Source organism: Nicotiana sylvestris, chromosome 7, assembly GCF_000393655.2.
Source record: "Nicotiana sylvestris chromosome 7, ASM39365v2, whole genome shotgun sequence".
Lineage (NCBI taxonomy): Eukaryota > Viridiplantae > Streptophyta > Magnoliopsida > Solanales > Solanaceae > Nicotiana > Nicotiana sylvestris.
In genome coordinates, this window is record NC_091063.1 from 44420076 (window position 1) to 44433395 (window position 13320).

The 13320-nt window shown below is 37.5% G+C and overlaps 1 protein-coding gene across 1 annotated transcript; it reads left to right on the forward strand.

The window, feature by feature from the left end:
• Positions 1-6926: 6926 nt before the first annotated feature.
• Positions 6927-10170, forward strand: LOC104237124 (protein PATRONUS 2-like). The gene is made up of 5 exons (XM_009791209.2): positions 6927-7041; positions 8308-8400; positions 8526-8807; positions 9585-9628; positions 9737-10170. The coding sequence occupies exons 2-5, from the start codon at positions 8334-8336 to the stop codon at positions 9929-9931; spliced, it is 588 nt and encodes a 195-aa protein (XP_009789511.1). The 5' UTR covers positions 6927-7041; positions 8308-8333; the 3' UTR covers positions 9932-10170.
• The last annotated feature ends 3150 nt before the right edge of the window (positions 10171-13320 follow it).

Sequence of the window (13320 nt, forward strand, 5' to 3'; positions counted from 1 at the left end):
CCCGTCCCATTCCTATCAGTCCCGGAGGAATTTAGGACTACTATACCTATAAGAGGGAGGATTTTAGGCTGACTCTTAGGTTTGAAGGTAAAACAGCTAAGACAACATACAAAATACGTAGGACTGCATTTTGAGGGGAACATATAAACAATTAGAGGGCTCATATATACCTCCGCAAATAATGCATATAAATAGCATGACTTAAACATAGTTAAGGTCTGAATTTTAAAATCCTAAAGCAGAGTTTGAGTCAGAACCGTATTCATTACATAACTCAGAAAAAAAGTCTGAATCAAGCCTACCTGCTGGTTGTAGCAGTTGGTAATTAACAAAGGCAATTCCAATTTTATTTATACAATTACCTAAGGCTTGCCTAGGCGTAATAGTGATGTCATATGAGCATGATATCTATATTGATTAAGAATGCGGTAGAGCAGTGGTTAATTTTTAAACAGGCGATCTGGATCCTATAGGCATGCTTTGTAATGATATTGATTAACACGAAAAGAGTATGTTATTTAATCTGATTCAGACAGGCATGAGTCAAACTGATTTTTAACTAAACTGGTTTTAGACCTTATAGGCATGATTTATATTCCAACTGATTTTAAATCCTATAGGCATGGTATCTAATTATTAAAAGCTGACTTTGGACTTATAGGTATGATCTCTAATGGAAACGAATCTGGATACATGCTGCAATGAAAAATTGGACTTCAATTACTTTACATCCTATAAGCATGATATCTAATTATAAAGCAGTTTTTTAACCTTATAGGCATGATTATTGCTAAAGCCATTTAGACCCTATATACATGGTTTCTAATTGCGAAAAGTAAAGCATGCAGAATTTATTTAAACCAAAGCAGATCATATATGCATGTTATCTAACATACCATATTTGGAATCAAAATAGACCCTATAGGCATGTTATCTACCCAATTTACCCACAAGATACAACTACCCACCCTTTTTCACTAATCACCCCATAATTATTTACAAATTATTAAATACCCAATGATTGAATTACAAAAGTTGTGCAGAAATAAGAAATTACAACCAAAGGAAGTCTGATCTTGACTTCCTCTCTGAGTTATGTAATGAACCACTTCAATGCCAGAATTTCAAAGCCTTTTCTCATACCTGGGTGTGTTAGAGTTCCCTAAGGACCTTAAGGGATCTTGAGCAGTGCTCACACCCAGATTTACATAACCAAATAGAATGAGTGCAGTGTGGAAGGGCCAACCCTTATGTGTCCAAGTTCAGAGGGAGCTCGAGGGTCCCAAGGCAAGGCTCACACAAGAGGGGTAGAACCTAGATTCTAAGAATATAGTGGAAGTGTATAACATAGTTTGAAAAAGAGATTTATTTTTAAAAGCTGGACTGACAGTCCATTTTGAAAGCAATTAGTGACAGAGGTGATTTACATCAGTAGTAGTAGTAGTAAAACTCAAAACTACACGATATCAGCAGTCATTCAAAGGGGTCAAGGGGTTTTAAGGATACATTTGCCTGTAAGCACATGAACCCAGTAGGGGTCTGGTTTGGTCATGCACAACAATAGCTGATGCTGACATGGTCACAAACCAGTCAAAGAAACACAAACACATAGAGGGGATATGGGGGTTTGGGGTTCATAAGTCATAATATGCTTTAAAACACATATAGGGGAAATATTAATCTAAGGGAAAAGGGAACATATTACAGCATGCTAATAATGTAACTTGATTGCAGAAACATGAGCAGAAGTAGGCAAGAGTGAAAAAAACTGAAGCAACTAAAGAAACATGTTGTTGTTGAGGCTTAAAAAATTAACTAGGACATACCAGTAGAGAAGCAAAGTGCAGAAAGGTAAAGCAAGCAAGATTCCACAGTCTAGCCTTGACTTTCAGCCGGCTAGACAAAGCAATAACACAAGTAGCAGTAAAGAAGGAGAGAGTTTTTTGAGTGTAAGTGTGTATTCTGAACTCAAATTATTCGTGCCTTTGAAAGAAGAGGGGGTAGGGTATTTATAGTTTTGAAAATGAGTGAAGAATAAGGTAATAAATAAAGTCTTGATACAGACATGGAAATAATCATAATCAGAATCAATTAACACAAGTGATTACCTTTAATTAAGGAATCACTGCTTAACGGATACTAACAGGGTTAATTAAGGAAAGAAATCAGTTTGGGACAGATTAATTATTGCCATATAAGGGGGCAGTAAAAGTATGAAGTAAATGATTGAGTCTAAGTACAAAAATATGCTTAATTTTGGGGAAGGATTCAAGGTAAAACATCACAGTAAAGGAAAGGAATCAATTAATTTTAAACAAATAAGTAAAAAATTAGGGTTCATAAGAAAACTTTTGCAATCAGTCGCAATATTTGAGGAAATCAGGATCAATCATGAAAGAAACATGATTCTGCACTTCAACATATAAATAGAATGAACAGAGGTATCAGACATGCAAGGCCAAACACATTGGCAAAAGAAACAACAAAAACATACAGTAGTAGCAGGAATAAGCTAGGATCCAGTAGTCGACAAGATCGAATAATCAGGGCTCACACGTAGAGCCAAAGTGAAGAAGAGAGTCAAAAACAAGTAAAGGTCTCAAAGTAACAAGTGAGGAAAACTTTTTGAGAAATTAGGGTTTCAACAATAGTCGAGTTTAAGAGATAATAAGAACTCAGAATCAGATAAGTCACACAAAGAAAAGAGAGTCAGAAACAAAGAATTTAATCAAACAAGCATATACTCAAATAAATAGTTTCAGAAACTAGATATGACCAAAAAGACCTAGGGTTTTCAACAATAGTCCAGTTTAAAAGATGGTAAAAACTCAGAATCAAATAATTCAAACAGGGACAAAGAACTTAATCGAACAAGTATACACTCAAACAAACAAGGACAGTTTCAGAAACTAGATAAGACCAAAAAAGACCTAGGGTTTCCAACATGCTGAATCAAGTAGAAGGAAAGCATAAACAAGTTGTTTGAACGTAGTAAAATCATAAACAACATTAAAATTAGAGAAGAAATCTTTAAAAATTTAAGAGAAAATCCTAATCATTGAAAAATGAAGAGTCATTTTGAAAGAAAATCGAAGAACCTTCGAGAAAACACTTAAGAAGTTCATAATATGCACATATCTAAGATAGATCTGAAGAAAATTGAAAGATCTTAAAGGTTAGGGTTTCAAAGAACCCGGAAAAGTGAGGAAGACTTTGAAAAGTTACCGATCTAGCCGAAAAAGTCAAGGATCTGACTTGAAAGGCCATGGATGGCCGGAGAAAGGCCATGAACATAAGTTGAGCAAGGACTGGACCAGATCTCTTCGAGATCTGTCCATGAAATCACACAAACGAGCCACCAGAGGGTGTAGTAGGCTGGTATACATCTCGAACGGCCATGGGAGACCATGGATTAGGTGGGGATTGAGGTGGAATTGGGTGGCGGCGGCTAGGGTTCATGTGAGGCTGCAGAGAGAATTGAGAGGAGAGGGATTCAGGGGCGGCGAGTAGTGAGAAGTGAGTTAGGGTAAGGGGTCATTTGGGTTTAATTATGGAAGGGTGAATGGTGGCCGTTGATCTGAATGATCAACGACCTAGATTAAAAAGGTAGGTGGGGAATCCGGATTTGGGTTGGTTGAAATTGGGTTAGGGTCGGGTTAAATTGAAATTGGGCCAGGGAAATTAGGTTTGATTTGGGGATAAATTTAGGCTAAAAATTAAATACAAATGGGCTGTTATTTAAATAGCCAATTTTCCCCTTTCTAAAATTATAAAAATAGTAAATAAATTTCTGAAAATAAATTGAAAGCACTGAAATGATTTATAACAATTTAAAAATATAGGGTTTAATTTTATGAATATAAAACACAATTAAATCTTAAAAAGGCTAATATTGCAATTATATGCAGTTAGCTTTAAAAAATATTAAATAAAATTGTAAAAATATATAAAAATTACCTTAGCCATATTTTGACATAAATATAAAAATCCAATAAGTGAATCATCAGAAATAATAATTTTGGACATAGTTATTGGGATTATATGGATAAAAGGGGACAATAAATCAATTTAAACCTTTGAAAATTATGGAAAAATAATAAAACATTTAGACATGCTTATATATACATACAACAACAACAACGGCCCAGTGTAATCCCACTAGTAGGGTCTGGGAAGGATAGTATGTATGCAAACCTTACCTCTACCCTGAGGGGTGGAGAGACTGTTTCCAGGAGACTCTCAGCTCATGAAGATGACAAGAGACGATATATTAGTATTATCAATAGAATCATAATAAAATAACAACAATATAAAAAATATGAAATAGATGGAAAGTACACAATAACGAGTAGGTAAAGACCGACATCAGTAGAAACCACTAACATTCTAAAACTAGAACCTAACTGGTAAGTCTAACTCTGATGCTTCGAAGAAATATTCACAACTACCTCCTAACTTACAACTTTAATGTTTGACCTCCACAATTCCCTATCAAGGGCCATGTCCTTCTAACATGCTTATATATGCATATATATGCTATTTGAAAGTATTTTGCATATTGAAAAATATATAGGGAAAAATTGGGTATCAACAGGTATAAGGTAGCTAGAAAGGAGGCGAAGATGGCAGTAGCGGCGGCTAAGACGACAACTTTTGCTCGTCTGTATGAGGAACTAGGGAACAAAGGCAGGGAGAAGAAGTTATTCCGACTCGCTAAGGTGAGACAAAGGACGACTTGGGATCTGGACCAAGTGAGGTGCATAAAAGATGATGACGACAAAGTTTTGATGGGGGATGACCAGATTAAGAGGAGATAGCAGACCTACTTTCATAAACTTCTAAATGAAAAAGGGGATCATGATATTGTACTAGGTGAATTGAGGAATGTCGATAGTCCCCATGAATTAAGTTATTGTAGGGACATTGAGGTAGATGAGGTCATGGAGGCAATGAGTAAGATGAGAAGGGGCAGAGCTACCTGGCCAGACGAAATTTCGGTTGAACTTTGGAGGTGTGTGGGTAGAGCAGGCTTGGAATGGGTTACTGAATTGTTTAATGTTATATTCAAGACTAATGGGATGCCTGAAGAGTGGAGGTGGAGTACAATGGTTCCGTTGTATAAGAACAAAGGCGATATCCAGAGCTGTAATAACTATAGGGGTATCAAATTACTGAGCCATACCATGAAAGTCTGGGAAATAGTGGTAGAAATGAGAGTGCAAAAGACGGTGTCTATTTCAGACAACCAGTTCGGTTTCATGTCGGGGCGATCTACCACAGAAGCTATCCACCTTATTAGGAGGATGGTGGAACAATACAGGGATAAGAAGAAGGATCTCCACATGGTGTTTATTGATCTAGAGAAAGCGTACGACAAGGTTCCTAGGGAGGTCTTATGGAGCTGCTTAGAGGTTAAAGGGGTCCCGGTTGCCTACATTAGGGTGATTAAAGACATGTATGATGGAGCTAAGACTCGAGTTAGGACAGTAGGAGGTGACTCCCAACATTTTCCGGTTGTTACGGGGTTGCACCAAGGGTCTGCGTTCAACCCTTTCTTATTTGCCCTGGTGATAGATGCACTAACTCATCATATTCAAGTGGAGGTGCCATGGTGCATGCGATTTACTGATGATATAGTTCTAATTGACGAGACACGAGGCGGCGTCAACGAGAGGCTAGAGGTTTGGAGACATGCCCTTGAGTCTAAAGGTTTCAAATTGAGCAGGACAAAGACAGAATACCTCGAGTGCAAATTTGGGGCCGAGCTGATGGAAGCGGGAGTGGAAGTGAGGCTTGACTCTCAAGTCATTCCTAAGAGGGGTAGTTTCAAGTACCTTGGGTCAGTTATTCAGGGGATCAGGGAGATCGATGAGGATGTCACACACCGTATAGGGGTGGGGTGGATGAAGTGGAAGTCAGCGTCGGGAGTCCTGTGTGACAAGAAAGTGCCACCGTTACTAAAAGGTAAGTTTTATAGAGTAGTGGTTAGGCCAACCATGTTGTATGGGACTGAGTGTTGGCCGGTTAAAAACTCACATATCTAGAAGATGAAAGTAGCAGAGATGAGGATGTTGAGGTGGATGTGCGGGCATCCAAGGATGGATAAGATTAGGAATGAAGATATTCGAGAGAAGGTGGGCGTGGCTCCCATGGAGGACAAGATGCGGGAAGCAAGACTTAGATGGTTCGGGCACATTCAGAGGAGGAGCATTGATGCACCGGTGAGGAGTGTGAGCGACTGGCTGTGGTGGGCACGAGGAGAGGTAGAGGGAGACCTAAGAAGTATTGGGGAGAGGTGATCAGGCAAGACATGGAACGACTTAGGATTACTGAGAACATGACCTTTGACAGGGAATTGTGGAGGTTGAGCATTAAGGTTGTAGGTTAGGGGGGAAGTTGTGAATATTTCTACAGCGCACTAGAGTGAGACTGGCCAGTTAGGAGTTAGTCTTCGGATGCTACTGGTCAACTACTGATGCAAGGCTTTATCTGCTGGATATTATTATACCTTCCATCTTTTTCGTATTTCCTATATTTCTTATATTGTTGTTATTTTGTTATTTTATGTTATTTTATATTTTATATTATTTTATTATGAGTCTATTGATAGTACTAATATATCGTCTCTTGTTGCTTTCCTGAGCTGAGGGTCTCCTGGAAACAGCCTCTATGCCCCCTCGGGGTAGGGGTAAAGTCTGCGTACATATTACCCTCCCCAGACCCCACTTGTGGGATTATACTGGGCCGTTGTTGTTGTTGAAACTGTGGCTATTTTTGAATGACCACTTGTAAATTTGACTATTTTTGAATTTCTCCCATTTATACGTTACATTTGTTTTGGCCCAATTCTAATTTTGGAAATGTAGCCCAAAGGGCTCTAAAATGGGAATCAAGCATTAATTCGGGCTTCAAAAGGTCGGGTTCCTTTTACCGCTCAAATTCCCCAACTTTGAACTGTATTCATCTCCCGCTCTTGCCCTAATTTGACACCACTCTCTGGCGCAATCTTCTCGGCATTCTCTTCTCCGGCAAAATCGAGTTGTAAGTTTCCTCGAGATTTCATCCCCTCTCTCTTTATAATTGAAACGCGTTTTTTCTGTTAGTAAAATCTAGAAGAATTAACCCAAATATCTGTCCACTCAACCTCTTAAACTAAAAATAGCCGGTGGAGGTATAATATATGCATAATTTATGTATTATATGTGTATAATCGATGTATAATTTATGTATACGGTTTAAATGGGAATCAACTGTGTTGCTTTTTATTGTGAACTGGCCCAAATGCTGCATTCACAATTTGATACTTAATTCAATATTCTGGTATCTGAAGATAGGGAATAACTTTCTTTAATCTAGTCGTGTCTAAGCAAATTGGGACGTCACATATGTCGGGACAGATCAAATATGCAGTTGTTACTTGTTTTCCATGTGATAATGGGTGTGAAGTTGTTGGGTGTACTGATTTTCCTTTTGAATAATCATAATCAGATATCTGAGAAGTGATATTGTGGAACAACAACAACAATAACATACCCAGTATAATCCCATGGGTGGGGTTTGGGGAGGTTAGTATGTACGCAGACCTTACCCCTAGCTGGAGAGGCAGTTTCCGATAGACCCTCGGCTCAAGAAAAGGTGGAAAGGAAGAATCGGGGAGAAGAAGAAGAGGAAAGAGGGGGGGGGGGGAGAAAGAATGAAGAGGGAGGCAAAAGACGATAAGGAAAGAGGAGAAAAAGTAGCATGAATTAGTAACCATCAGGGGGCAACAATATCCGGTAAAAGGGAGGAAGAAGTGATATTGTGGAAATAAAGGGAAAAAGATATTGAGGCCCTAAAAATGGGATTTTTCATATTGCGAGTTAATAGCCCTTCGAAAGCAAATGTTACTACTTTTTAAGTTATTTACTGAATATTTCTGCTTTCTTACCATTCAAAGATATCTTGTCTACCGGGATTATCAATTATTAGATTTGTAGATTATATCATGATTCCACTCGGAGAGGACTTTGAAAGAAATGCCTTTTTACTTTTTCCTAATTTTTTTTAGCATTGCGTTTTGCATATTCAAGATCAGTTTTAAAGCCTAAACAGGAGAATTTTGGATGGGAGGAAGTAAGACATTAGGGGAGGACAAAATTGAGATTGTAGAGTAGATGGAGACTAGGTTTTTGCTTCTCCTTCTGGTAGTTTGGTTTGCACTGTATGAGCTTGTCCCGAGTAAAATCTTTTGAAGCATCGACTCATACAGCTCTTCGATTTCACTGTCTTGTGTACCTTATTTCTGATCGGAACACTGTAATGCTGCAGGCATCAGTTGAGTGAGAGCTGTAAGCATGGCAAAGCATCTCATTCAGAGGCCTCTAATCTTTCAAGATGAAAATTCGGATGTGTACCTCAAAAGTACGAGTTGGTTTACCATTTTTGCCTTGTCTAAGATACTCATGCCAGAAATTTACCGGTTTATCTGGAAAATTCATTAAATTCTTGCATCTATGCTTACAGATTATTTCATTTATTTTTTTCAGAGGGTGTGATATCTGGCAAATCAAAGAGTGGTAAACCAGAGGCTATTAAGAAAGGTATTATAGGGCTTAAAAGTCGTAATGCCCTCAATGACATCACAAACAAGTCAACTGCCCTTCCCGAAGAAGCAACAAAGAAAAAGAGTTCACAAAAGGAGCTTAAAGTTCCCAACGAGCTTAACATTGCAGAGGAGACATTTCAGCATGATCACAAAAAATGCATTGAGGCACAAAGATCCGCAATGACAGTAAAACATTTCTTGGACTTAGTTCTGCCTGGATGTGGTAATATCTTCTTTCTTGTGGGAATGTAGGATGTGTATTCTGTCAGTTTTGTGACAAGTCAGTTCGATTAGTTGGTATTTCAATCACCTACTGGAATAGATTCAATGCAGCTTAACATTTTCCTTTTCAATTTCGTCTTTTGAGTTTCTAATTGGTTGCTTGAAGTCAACTTTTTTGTCTTAAAATTGTAAAAGTTAATTGTCATATTCTTGCCACTCAAAAATTATCTTGCAATATTTGGGCATAAAATCTTAAAGAAGTTTTGGACAACATAATAAATAAAAAAACAAATAAGAATAATCTAATAGATTTTCATTTCTTTCTTCAGTATTTTGTTTCTTTACCGCAACTTAGAATCTAAAAACTGAACTTTGGGAAAGGAAAACTAACACCCAAAATAAAAAAGAACCAGAAACCAAAATTTTCAATTCAATTTATCCTTCCCAGGTTAAAACCAACTAGTAACACAGCCCTATCATTTTATAGTTCTCTAGCTACAATTTGTTATTGATATTACTTGGCTTGAAGTTTTGATTCTTCAGATTGTCTTTTGGTCTGTGTTTGATTGCTCCATTATTTGGAGAAAAAGTAGTTCCTGGATGCAAAAAATTACTATTGCATTGGTGCATTGTGGTTGTGGCCACTATCTCTGCTTATGCATATTTTGCTCTTGTTGCTTCTCATTCAAGCATAAAATAAATACAGTTAAACAGTATTTTTATGCATTTTGTCCAATTAGATACTTCAGGAGAACCTTACCGCACATTTTTCCTGCAGATTCAGCTTCTCCTATTGAAATACCAAAAATGGATATGGGAATGGTGAGTCTAGCCCTTCATCTTCTACATTTTCACATGCATAAGTGTGGTCTGGAAGGAAAAATCTGAATGTGTTATATTGATCTCATGCTAATATTTTTGCCTCTGCAGAGTGATCTAGGAATGGATAGCCCACGCTGTTACCCTGTCCCTGAAGAATTGCCTATGTCAGAGTTCTCTTGGTTGAGATCTTCATGGAAGTCTCCTCCATCTTCTCCAAAGAGGAGGGATTCACCACCCTCCTCTCCTTTTCGCTGGAAGTTTGAGCCGGTTGAATTTACATTGAAGGAAGAAAATGATTGCTGAAACTGTAAGTTACACTTTTTGGTTAATGACATGCACATGTACCAGTGACTCAACAGCTTTGGATTTGACTGACTCTAGCTTTTCACTAACAGTGGCAGACTTGTCTTTCTACTTCTAAATTAGTTTGTGCTAATGCAATGAAACTGGTTATGCTTGGCGATTGTATGTTTGTGAATTGTGACACCTTGTAACTTGAATCGACGTTTAATTGATGTGTATATTTGTGATGATTTACTCTAGTTCTTGACCTATAAATGGAGTTGATTATTTGAAAAGTGCACATCATTTTCGGATTTGAACTTTATATAATATAACATAATATGATAATGTGGTGAATTTTGTGGTGATTACTGATACAAGCGACAGAGCCTATATCCAGAAATAACTTTTTTACGCAAATAATTAAACATATCTAGACAGACAAGCATAATTGGAACCCCTCATCCTTTCATAAGTTAGGAAAATATGATGACCAGTAAAGTCTAGGTTGTTGGCGTTTTACATAAATCTATCTTGTTCATATAAAGCAAGTCTTTTAAACTAGGTATACTGATATTCTTAAATAGAAATAAGAAGATAATTTACAACGAAACAGTTCCATTGTTTAATCGAAAAATATATCTCGGATTCAATGAAATATATGGAGTATCTGTTTAGTTTAAATTCAATAACTTATAGGGGTAGGGTTACATTCAATGGAATATATAGAGTATTTGTTTAGTTTAAATCCCCTAACTTTTAGGGGTAGGGAGGGCAAAGGTAGGAGAAAGGAAGAGTAGAATCAAGATTTATTTAGGAAACTGTGAAAGAATCATTTTATAACTAGTGCAAACAGGCGCGATTCTACCCAATAACATGAAATAATTTTATTCTAAAATGCAAAAACGTTAACTTTAATTGTATTGACGTGAAATCGACCAATTTCATTTGCACCAAATAGTTAGAAGCTACCAACCTATGTATTATGTATATAACGACTCGACCGGTCATTTGAAGAATTTGTACTTCGCTCGGTAGTTTGGGATTAGTGCAAACATGCGCGATTCTACCCAATAACATGACATAATTTTATTCTAAAATGCAAAAACGTTAACTTCAATTGTATTGACGTAAAATCGATCAATTTCATTTGCACCAAATAGTTAGAAGCTACCAACCTATATATTATGTCAAGAATAGGTGTCGTAATTACTCGATCGGTCGTTTTGAAAATTTTTATTTCGCTCTGCAGTTTGGGGGCACGAATAGCTCCGTATGATGTATTAGGACTTGTGTGCAAAATTTGAGTTCATTCTGAGTTGATTGGATATGTTTCGGCACGAGTTTTTGGAAGTAGAAAGTTTGAAAGTTCGTTAAGTTTGATTTGAGGTGCGTTGCGTCGTTTCGATTTTGTTATGCGTGCTTTGAGGCCTCGATTAAGTCCGTATTATGTTATGGGACTTGTTGGTATGTTCATACGGGTCCCGAGGGGCTCGGGTGAGTTTCGGATAGGTTTGGGTTGTGTTGTGCTCGTTTTTCTTATGTTTCGACGTCGTTTTTCAAGCATAAATGGTACCACATTAAACAAATGAGCTCCGATATCTGTTTTGATTGAAGCATTAGATCCATATCGTAATTATGGATCCATAGCAAAGAGAATCGTCGAATTTGGACATCGTATGAGGATTTTATGGTCATTTTACTAAGAATTGGGTTGCTAGATTTTCAGATTAATTACAAAATTACCACCGACTTCGTATTTAAAAATCTACACTATTTTCAAATAATGAAACCAACACATCTCCTTCATTATAAGGTCAAATGGAGTGATTCAAAAGCCTATCTTGACTGAAATTTCACAAAGAATCTATTGGAGGTATCAAAAGCAAGTTTTCAGATTGTTTGTCACGTAAAATGAGGCAAAACAGTAGGGTAAAAATACTTAATATCGAAGGTTTGTTCATTTGGTCATATTTTGAGTTGGGGATCTCGAATTTGGACAATTTTTGGAGGTGATTTTCACCATATGAAATGGGGTAAGTGTTCTATACTCGATTTTGGTTATATTACATGAATCCATATTCGTTTTTCGCATTTGATTGATGATTTCAAAGTGAAATTTGGGAGTTTTGTATAAAATTTCATAAAGTAAATTTTTAAGTTTTGAACATCGATTTGGAGTCGGATTTGAGTGAAACTAGTATGGTTGGACTCGTAATTGAATGGGTTGTCGGATTTTGTGAGTTTTGTCGGGTTCTGAGGTGCCAGCCCAGGTTTGACTTTTTGGTCGATTTTGAGATTTTGATTACAGATTCGACCTTTATCGATTGTGTTTGTTTCCTTTGACATTATTTGATGTATTTGAGTCGCTTTTGGCTAGTTTCGAGCCGTTCAGAAGTCGTTACATGTGGGATGGTATTTTTGGAGCATCGTTTGGCTTGCTGGGTATTGGATTTGGCTTATTCGAGGTAAGTAACACTTCTAAACTTGGTGCTGAGGGTATGAAATCCCGAATTACGTGTAATACATTTTGGTGTTGAGGTGACGCACATGTTAGGTGACGGGCGTGTAGGCGTACACCGTGTGAATCATGACTCTATTATTTCTGTGTACTGTGTAGTTAACTGATCTTATCTATAACCATGAAATCTCTACGTACTAGAGCTATTGAGCTATGATCCATGTTAGAAACCATGTCTAGAATACATGCTTATTTTGTTGGGACCCACCGAGATCGTATTGCTGTTGAATTATTTGTTTAAATTACAATTTCATACCCAATCATGTTTATTCATTTCATATCATATCTCAGTCTCTGTTGCTATTTATTGACACATCATATCATCATTTTGGGCTAATTTCATGGCATTGTGAGCCCGAGAGACCGGAGAGATTGATGATTGAGTGAGGCCGAGGGCCTGAGCTATGAGTGATATATGTATATATGTGGATCGGGTTGCACGCCGCAACGAGTATCATTGATTTATGCCATGATTGGCTTGATATAGCGCTTGGACTGAAGGAGCACCTCCGGAGTCTGCACACACCCCAGTGAGCGCGGTTGATTTATATTGAGAGATGAATCTTCCCTGGATATGGATCTTGTTCGAAGCATTTATATTTGGTGATGGACTTTACCTAGGCTGCATTAGCCTTATACAGTACTGAGTGACTGACTGTCAGTTGCTATGTATATATTGGGGATGGATCTTCCGTGGGCTGGACTGACCATACTGAGTGATGAGCGTGTCGAGTGATTGAGCATGATGAGTGGAAAGTTTGAGACAGAGAGATTGGGTACTCTAAGAGTGTGAGTACATGAGTTCATCTCTGAGATACATTGCATTGACATGCACACATGACATACATGAATAGAGATGCATTTTTCTCATGTTGTACGGTATCACGTC

Coding starts and splice junctions, on each gene's coding strand:
- LOC104237124 (XM_009791209.2), top strand. CDS start 8,334: ATGGCAAAGCATCTCATTCAGAGGCCTCTAATCTTTCAAGATGAAAAT. Junction 8,401..8,525: donor TTCGGATGTGTACCTCAAAA/GTACGAGTTGGT, acceptor TATTTTTTTCAG/AGGGTGTGATATCTGGCAAA. Junction 9,629..9,736: donor CAAAAATGGATATGGGAATG/GTGAGTCTAGCC, acceptor TTGCCTCTGCAG/AGTGATCTAGGAATGGATAG.